This window comes from Hibiscus syriacus, unplaced genomic scaffold (assembly GCF_006381635.1).
Source record: "Hibiscus syriacus cultivar Baekdansim isolate YM2019G1 unplaced genomic scaffold, ASM638163v2 tig00110332_pilon, whole genome shotgun sequence".
NCBI lineage: Eukaryota > Viridiplantae > Streptophyta > Magnoliopsida > Malvales > Malvaceae > Hibiscus > Hibiscus syriacus.
The window spans coordinates 4,315,717-4,325,063 of NW_024062688.1; the positions used below are offsets into that span (position 1 = coordinate 4,315,717).

Genomic DNA, 9,347 nt, shown 5'->3' on the forward strand with positions numbered 1-9,347 from the left:
CCGCAAGTACGTAAGTTGTATTCAATTGTTGAATGTTGATTCTCCATTTCTTGTTACTTGAAAGAAACAGAAATTTTCCTCATTGATGTAATTCTCAGCTATGGTAAATGATAGTTATCTTGATTTTGGCTATCACTCTATCTTTGTGCCTAACTTGATTATGTATCGGTTATTCGAGATATAGGAATAAAACGTCGGTCTCTTCTAATGGAGAAACTTGCTTATAAATGTAGCGTTATTTTCGATGTATATTGGTATATGATAGTTGATTGATATGTTTATATGCTTCGTTATCTCTTCGTTAGGATTTATGCGGATTCCGGTTGGTACTGCTAAACTTTAGTGTTATATTGATGCAAAAGAGTATAGATTTGTAATAATCAGATTCATAATAAAGTTAGAACACTTTGTATATGGTTTGAACAATTATTACAATTCACAACAACTTAATCTGGGCAACCCTTAGTTTCTTTATGCTGGTTTAGATGGCCGCTTCTATCTGGGACAGTGTCATCTGCCTTGTCTTTTGTTCTTCCTCCATTCCCATGGCTTCTCAGGATTTGTCGAAGCCCATAAACCGACTCTTTTCGCTCGAGCCTCTTTTTCCCACTGGTTTTTATACAATTACATGATGCTCAGAATTGACCGATAAAAGCTTTAACAGAAAAGAATGGTGTAATGATCGGGTTTCAGGATGTCTCTACCAAGCACCGGTTTGAATTTTAGCCGTCAATGTATTGTCTTCTTTGGGCACCTATAGGTACCGAAAGAAAACAATACCTTTAATGAGCAAACCTGGTGGTGACGGCTGAATTTCGATGCGTAAGGTGATGTGGAAAAGACATCCTGAAACCCGGATTGTTATGGTTGGTTACTCACATTTTCGAGCTCTACACGGTTGTCGTAAGCTGAGTAATGCCATGCAAGCCCCTTTTTCAGCAGTACTTCCTGTTTCAGATGGAGATTATTAGAGTAATCTGAACTGGCTCGTGTGGGGTAAACCAGGAGACGGAAGTGTTATATTCGAAGAAAAACACCTGAACAAATTTGCCATCGCAGTATATATCACCAACACATCGACCATATCGATCTTCGTCGTAGACAACAACACTTAAACATTTCCCTTGAATAAGCTTCACCAGCTCTGCTTTTGCTTCTTTGCCGTACGGCATCGAACTCTCCGGCGCATCGATACCCCTGTTTCATTGCACTGTCATGATATTTAACTGAGGAAACATCGACATTTCACAAAGGAAGTAATGTTACCTTAACCGGATCCGATACTTTCTAGCAAGGATTTCCTGATTCTGAAGATTTAAGACCCTGGATTTGTTAAGAAGATAAATCGTATTAGTAACCATCAGTTTTAGAAGATAATACAGGGGCACTCTAATGATTTAAATTGTTGAACCTGTATCCCGAATCAGTAATTTTCTTGTGAAGTTCATCGGCTTTTGTATAGTTCTTGGCCGCACGTGCTTTTGATCGTTGATCAGCCGCCAATCGTACTTGTCGAGGTAAGTTTGCTGACTCTCTAGGATCTGTAGTACTTACATACACTGTTATTGTATCTCCATCTGGTACTGCTTTCAGATCCACCTAATTATTTCAACTTCATTACGTATGTTCGACTCATATTCGGACACGTTTGAAGCATAAATCTGTACCCAAATCCAAAGTTTCAAGAAAGACGATCCATACCGGTAAAGTCTGCAATTCGAACTTGACTACTTGAGACGATGATGTCGGGCAGCTAGCAGAAGGCTGATGAGGAAGACCATAGTATGCCAACAATCCCTGAAAACATTTAAAACAAAAAACAAACTTGTGATGATCTGAATCATATGGTGTAAGATTTAATGGTGGTTTCTGCAATTTTGCACCTCAACATCCGCCTTTTGATGTCTCTTCAACGTCTGAACGACAAACCTCGAGGCTTCCTCGGGAGTTTTCGGAGGCGGTTTGGCTTCTCTCCATGCATCTAATAGCTTTCTATACCTTCATCATCAGTTGTCATATTTCAGACAGAACACAATTATTGTTGGCAAAAATTATTCATAACACTGTTAATTAAATTACCAATTGGCCTGAGCTTTCTTGGACGAAACCACATGATTACTTAGTCCTTCAGGAACCTAAAAACAAGTTTGAAAACACAATTTTAACGAAACTCAAACCAAACCCAGATTCGTTCTTTAGCTCAATTAAAGTAACAGAGGATGAAAATTCGAAGAAAGGTTACCTGAGAGGTGGTGTCGAATTGGAATAGATCATGGGAGAGAGCCGAAACACCGTCGTCGGTGGTTGAGACACCGTGGGAGCCGCCAGCTGTGGTGGGCTTGCAGCAACGGCTATACAAGAATCTCAGAGCATTTCCCATAATAAAAATCTTATTCTTTTTTTCTTTCGGAGTTGCAGAGATTTATGGAAGGAGAGCGCCTGAGAAAGAAAACGAAGGAAGATAACTACAGATGGACACGTGGTTGTGTTTCATTGGTGGATAATGATTAACAATTTAGATCTGTAAACCGTACGCTGTTATAGTTCCAAGTCAATGTTTTTAGTTGTCCTATATTGTAAGAAAAGATTGCGTGTGTGAGATTGCTCGGAGGAATTCCCGGTCTGGGATCATGGGCCGGTTTTGTTTCATGTGCATTTTATTTCTAAAAGGAAAACTATTGGGTTAATGTGTTATGTGGTAGTATTCCATATTAATATAAAATTATTCATTTATAGGTTATATTTTAAATAATTTAAAATTATGAAGATATTTTAAAAAACTCATAAAATATACACGGACTATCATATATCAACGGTGTAATTTTTTTAATATTTTTAAAAAATACTTCTATTTAAAAATTATTTTTTAAAAGGATGAAGATCGAATTTAATTGTTTTTAAAATTTGATGATGAGATTTAGACAAAAAAGAATAAATATAAATAATGAAAAAAGGTGTAAACGTGGACTAAATTTATTAGTATGCACAAAAAATTATTTGATAGTATTGAAAAATTATTTAAATATATTGTTCCTTAATTATATACATTTTTACGGTTAATTGCATGGATTCGAAGGTTACGAAGCTTGATTGGAGGAAACTCTTTTTGGGGACGGAAGAACAATCTCTCAGTTTCTTCCCTCCTGAATTTCTTGATGGTTCTGCTACTGTTAAGGCACCATTGTCAGTGATCGAGGAAGGTATTGCTGAGTGGAATACTAAGATCGTGGGTCAATTCATTGGTGTTGCACCTAATTTTGCCTCGATGCAACGGATAATCGGCTCTCTTTGGGGGAAGTTTTCTCCAGTAAAGGTTAGTCTGGCTAGTACAAATATCTATGTATTCTCATTTACGAATGCTTCTGTAAGGGATTGGGTCCTTGAAAACGGACCATGACATGTCCAGAATATTCCTTTGGTACTGAGGAAGTGGGAGCCAAGCATGCAGAAACTTGATTTTGACTTAACTAACATGCCTGTGTGGGTCTAACTTCATTATGTTCCACTGGAACTTTACACTAAAATGGGACTTAGTTACATTTCCAATGTTTTAGGTAATCCTTTATACATGGATTCTATCATGGCTTCTAGGGAGAGGTTAGAATATGCTAAAGTATGTATTAAAATTTCAGCTGGTTTTGAGATTCCTGATGAGATTCAAGTAGTTTTGAAGGATGGTACTATTACGAGGGTTAAAGTGATTGTACCTTGGCAGCCAAAATCTTGATTTTCTTGTAAATCTTTTGGTCATTTGGCAAATAGATGTGTTGTGGTTCAGAAGGCTCCTGAAAGGAAAGAGGTCCAGATTTGGAGAAGGAATGATGATGCTCATTCTGAGCTGCATTTGGAGAAATCCTTTCTTTCTACTGATTTCTCTGGTGCTGTTAACCCTGTTGCTGGTGTGGGTAATTTGAGTTCTGAGCTGCAGGTTGGCCCTGTTGAGGAACTTTATGTTTTAGCTCTTCAAGATATCTCTGATAGCCATGCTAAGGATTCTGTTGTTACTAGTACTGAATTGAATGTCTCCACTGCTTCTGGTGTTGATCTGAAAATCTCTAACACTTATGGTGGTGTTATGCTAGTTCTTAATAAGGAAGCTGATGTGAGTCAGGAGGTTGCCGAATTTGACAGTAAGCTCTGCCCTGATTTAGTAGAGGAAGTTGCTTTGCAGGCTCTGCAAGAAGATGTTAGTCCTATAAATGATTTTCCTAACTTACAAGACTTTGTTGCTAACAAGAAGAAGAGGTAGGAAGAAAGATAATGTGGGCTATTCTAGTAAATTTAAAGCTATGGTAAGAGGAGGTGTCATTGATGGCCCAAAGAAGGCTCGGGTAGCTTCCATGGGGGTTGCTGCTCTCCTTAATGAAATTAAATCCAAAAAGAGAGAACACATTGATAAAACTAAGGGTAATGTTGTGGGAGTTGGTGGTGTGGGCCCAATTAATGCTTGATGCTAATAAGCTTTTGGAATGTAAGAGGAATTAATAATCCTCTTAAGATGGGTAAGGTATTCAGTAGGGTGGTTAAGTTGGATGTGGATGTCATTTGTTTACTTGAAACTCGAATTAAGAGGCCTAATTCTGGAAAGATTTTCTCTACTTTCTCTGAAGACTAGAACATGGCAGATAACTATGACTATGCTGAGGGTGGCACAATCTGGATGTTGTGGAGGAAGCAGATGTGGTTTTCTATTTTAAGCTATAGTGATCAGTCTCTTACTGTTGTTGGTTTTGTCAATGGCCACAGGACTCTGATCACAGCTGTTTATGCCAGTAACAGTGGCTTAGTTAGAAGAGAATTATGGAATCATCTTAAGAACTTGGAGTGTATGGTTGGTTCTGCTTCTTGGGTGGTTGAGGGAGACTTTAATGTTATCCTAAGGGCAGAAGAAAGTTCAGACTGTGAGAATCTGGGTTTGTACAGTTCCTCTGAGATGGATGACATTCAAGACTGCCTTCAGGATTTGGATCTTATGGATCATCCTTACCAGGTGCCCACTTTTACCTGGACTAATAGGCAAGATGTGGGTGTTTTAGCTCGCAAATTAGACAGAATTTGGATCAACCCTCAATGGCTGATTAACTTCTCAGACTCGTATGTTGAATATATGGCACAAGGTGTTTCTGATCATTGCTTAGGTGTGCTATAGACTCAGAGGGGTGCTTTGGCTAGGAGACCTATGCCTTTTAAGTTTTTTAATTGCTGGACTGCTAGTGATGATTTTTTGAGAATTGTGAAGGACTCTTGGCTGGAGGAGTGTGTTGGCAATCCTATGCAATGTATGTTTCTCAAGATGAAAAGGCTAAACGCTAGGCTGAGGGAACTAAACAAGAACCAATTCTCTGATATTTCTAACAGAGTGCTCAGCAAGAGAGAAGATTATGAAAGAATTCAGCTGCACAATCTGAATCACACTGATCAAAGAAGTTTGAAGGAGGAGAAGAGAATTTATGTTGAGTTGGTGGATTTGGAGGTTGATGAGTCTGAATTCTACAAGCAGAAGGCTAAAGTATATTGCCTTAAGGAAAGTGATCTCAATACTAATTTTTTTCACCAAAGAGTTGAGTCAAATAAGAAAAGGAATACCATAAAGGTTCTAATGAATGCAAGTGGACAATATATGGATTCCTTTGAAGATATGGTTGCTGAGTTAGTGAACTTCTTCACTAACCTCATAGGTACTGTTGATCCAACAGTCAAGGGCACTAATGTGGATTATTTAAAAAATCTGTTAAATTTCTCCTTACCAGATGATGCTGGGGATGTTCTTTTTAGAGACGTGGATGACAAAGAAATCAAGGCTACTTTGTTTAGGCAAGGAAATGGGACAAGCCAATGGCCTGATGGTTACTCCTCTTGGTTTTTTAAAGCTGCATGGGAAGTGGTTGGGTGTGACTTCCTTGTTGCAATTAGGTATTTCTTTCATTCCTCTTTCTTGTTGCCAACTTTTAATGCAACCTAAATTGTATTAGTCCCAAAGACACTAAATGCTTGCATGGCCAAAGCTTTTAGACCAATTTCTTATTGTTCTTTGGTTTACAAAACCATCACTAGGATCCTTACCACTAGACTGTCTCATTTTTTCCCTGGAATGATTTCTCTTAGTCAGTATGCTTTTGTCAAGGGTAGAAACATTGCTGACAATACTTTGTTAGCTCAGGAGATAGTCAAAGGTTATTCTAGGAAAAGTCTTTCTCCTGGGTGTGCCATTAAAATTGATTTACAAAAAGCCTTTGACTATGTGAATTGGGTTTTTTTTATGGTTGTGCTGGAGGCCATGGGTCTGCCTGATAAGTTTTGTGGATGGATTAAGACATGTGTCACCTCCCCTAAATATTCAATTTTATTTAATGGAAGCCTGGTAGGTTTCTTTAATGGTGCTAGAGGGGTTAGGTAGGGGGATACTTTATCCCCTTACCTTTTTATTTTGGCTATGAATATTCTCTCATACTTATTGGATGTTGCTGCCAAGAATGGTATTTTTAAGTATCATCCTAAATGCAAGCGGATTTCTCTCACCCATCTTTGCTTTGCTGATGACCTGTTGGTGTTCTGCCATGGATCCCTTGATGTTGTGTTGGGTGTATTGAGCACTTTAGAGGTCTTCTATGAGCTTTCTGGCCTTAGACTTAATGCCATGAAGACTGAGATTTATGCTTGTGGTGTATCTGACCATGTCCTTGAGCAGATTCATTCTGGCACTGGGTTCAAAGTTGGGAAACTCCCTGTCAGGTATCTTGGTGTACTTTTGGTAACTAGGAAACTCGCATGGAAAGAATGTTCTGCTTTGGTGATTAAAATTAAAGAGAAACTTAGCAAATGGTCAAGTAAAAAGCTAAGTTTTGGAGGCCGATTACAGCTCATTAAAGCTGTGATGTTTAGTATCTTTAGCTACTGGAGCAGACAACTTATCATGCCTAATGGGGTGATCAGAGATATTGAGAAACTTTGTATGAGATTTTTTTGGAAAGGTGGTGACACCCCTACTAGGGGTGCTCGGGTTAGATGGAGACAGATTTGTTCCTTGAAATCTGAAGGAGGCTTGGGGTTAAGGAGCTTGTTGGATTAGAACAAAGCCTGCTGTTTGCTGCTCATAAAGAAAATTTTAGCAGGAGAAGGCTCACTCTGGATTGCCTGGGTTAATGTGTACTGTTTTAGATCTGTTGACTTTTGGAATGTGGAAAACAAGATCCATTTTAGCTGGATTCTGGCTAAACTGCTTAAGCTAAAAAGTGATGCTTGGAGACTGTTTTGCTCTAACTGCGGCTGGACTCAAAGTAAGGTTAGTTGGATATGGGACAACATTCGAAGTAGGCTTGAGAATGTTAACTGGCATCGCCTTGTGTGGTTTCCAGGCCATGTTCCTAAATTTTCATTAATCTTTTGGATGGCAATTTTGGACAGATTGCCTACAAAATATAGGCTTGCAAGGTTTGGTTTGGCAGAAGATACGACTTATGGGCTATGTAATTTTGGTACTGAATCTCGTAATCACATTTTTTCTGAGTGTGTATTTGCGAATAGCATTTGGCGTGCTATTCTTCTCACCTGTGACCTTGCTCAGGAGTTCATATGCTGGAGTGATCACCTCCAGTGGTTGATACATAACCTCAAAGGTAAGTCTCTTCTGGTTCACCTTCTCAAGCTAGCTTGGACTGGATTCATTTATTACATTTGGGAGGAACGAAATCACATGATTTTTAGAGGAGTGGCTCGTTCGATTGATACTATTGTAAGTAGGGTTAAGGATGCTATGAGAATTAAATTGTATAGATCTCATATGAACAGATTAGATGCTGTAAATATGTAATTGTGTGTAACTTGGGGATTGATATAATTGTATAGATTGTATAGGGGTATACGTTGTACAACAGCTCGTCTGCTACTTTTTGGATGAATGAATTTTACTTATCCAAAAAAAATTATATACATTTTTAAAATGTAAAATAATTTTCAAAAATAATTAAACAATAATAAAAATAATTAATTTAAATTAACATAATTATATAATTATATATTTATTTAAAAAATAATATGATATTAAGATAAAAAAAATAAATTAATAATTGACTAAATATTTTCTCTATTCAAAGGATAAGTAGTCTATGTTATATTTTATCTTTTCCGATGTTTTTTATTGAATCAAATTACTTCCAATATCTTTTTATCAAATACATTAAAAGAAACGTAATATATACATTGAGACATGAGTTCGAATTTTATAAAATATTTAATTTTCTTTAGTAGAATCGAAGTAGTATTTATTTTTGATAAGGTATATATATCTTTTTACTATTTACATTGATCAAGATCAAAATGAAAGGAAGAGAAACAGTAAAAAATATTAGAAATATTGTATAAATTTTATCTAAAAAATATAAACATGATATTGATAAAGTCACGTATTTATACAAACACGAAATAATGGGTAAATTACATATATAATATTTAAACTATCAGTTTTAGTATCTAAACTTTTATTTGTTTTAAAATCAGACATAACATTTACTTTTTGTTTCATTTTATTACCGCCGTTAAAAATTTAAAGGATTTTTTGTACGTGACTTTTTTTATAGGTAAATTACATTATTCATCCCTTAACTATCTTCTAACTCATATTTTGGTCATTAAAGTTTAAAAACTTTCAATCTAAGTACTCAACTTTCAAATTGCTCTTGTTTTAATTACTCTAATTTATTTTGTAACATGATAAGTTTTATTATTTTATCAATATATGATTATAATAAAAAAAATTTGAAAGTTAGAATGATTGAATTAAGAGAAATTTAAAAGTTAAGTAATTAAATTAAAAAATTAAACTTCAATAACCCAAATAGGAGTGAGAAGACAATTGAGTGATGAAGATGTAATTTACCCATAAAAGTGCCAAGTTATAACAGTTCCACTAATTTTTTTTTGTCGATGAGGTACTAAAATGAAACAAAAACTAATCGTTAGAAAATTAAAAGTTTAAGTACTAAAATGAATCAAACTCGATAGTTTAGACACTAAACACGCGTAATTTACTCAAATTCTTAATATTTACAATCATCAAGAGAAATAGAAAGAAAGAAAAATAATAAAAATATTATACAAATTTTATCTAAAAATATAAACATAATACATATAAAAAGCATCCTAAAAACATCTATTGATCATACTTTATGAACTGGTAAAAAAATCAAAACAATTTCAACTATTTAAACCATTATTCATAGATAATTAAAAACAATTCACTATAATAGAAAATTGTATAAATTACAAATTATAAAGATAATTTGATTAGAGTAATACCTTTTTCAATACGTATCGCGATTGTTGTTTCTTTTTGAACGAAACTCGTACAG

The 9,347-nt window shown here is 35.7% G+C and overlaps 1 protein-coding gene across 1 annotated transcript; it reads right to left on the reverse strand.

Annotated features, from left to right (window-relative positions):
- Positions 1-365: 365 nt before the first annotated feature.
- On the reverse strand, positions 366-8,947 carry LOC120119939 (uncharacterized 38.1 kDa protein-like). Its single transcript, XM_039139728.1, has 11 exons — positions 8,943-8,947; positions 2,243-2,395; positions 2,080-2,135; positions 1,884-1,998; positions 1,702-1,797; positions 1,412-1,599; positions 1,267-1,323; positions 1,038-1,197; positions 880-948; positions 521-609; positions 366-464 (listed from the first exon to the last, which is right to left on the reverse strand). The coding sequence occupies exons 2-11, from the start codon at positions 2,378-2,380 to the stop codon at positions 437-439; spliced, it is 996 nt and encodes a 331-aa protein (XP_038995659.1). The 5' UTR covers positions 2,381-2,395; positions 8,943-8,947; the 3' UTR covers positions 366-436.
- Between the last annotated feature and the right edge of the window lie 400 nt (positions 8,948-9,347).

Coding starts and splice junctions, on each gene's coding strand:
- LOC120119939 (XM_039139728.1), bottom strand. CDS start 2,380: ATGGGAAATGCTCTGAGATTCTTGTATAGCCGTTGCTGCAAGCCCACC. Junction 1,600..1,701: donor TCGAATTGCAGACTTTACCG/GTATGGATCGTC, acceptor TGAAATAATTAG/GTGGATCTGAAAGCAGTACC. Junction 949..1,037: donor GCGATGGCAAATTTGTTCAG/GTGTTTTTCTTC, acceptor CATCTGAAACAG/GAAGTACTGCTGAAAAAGGG.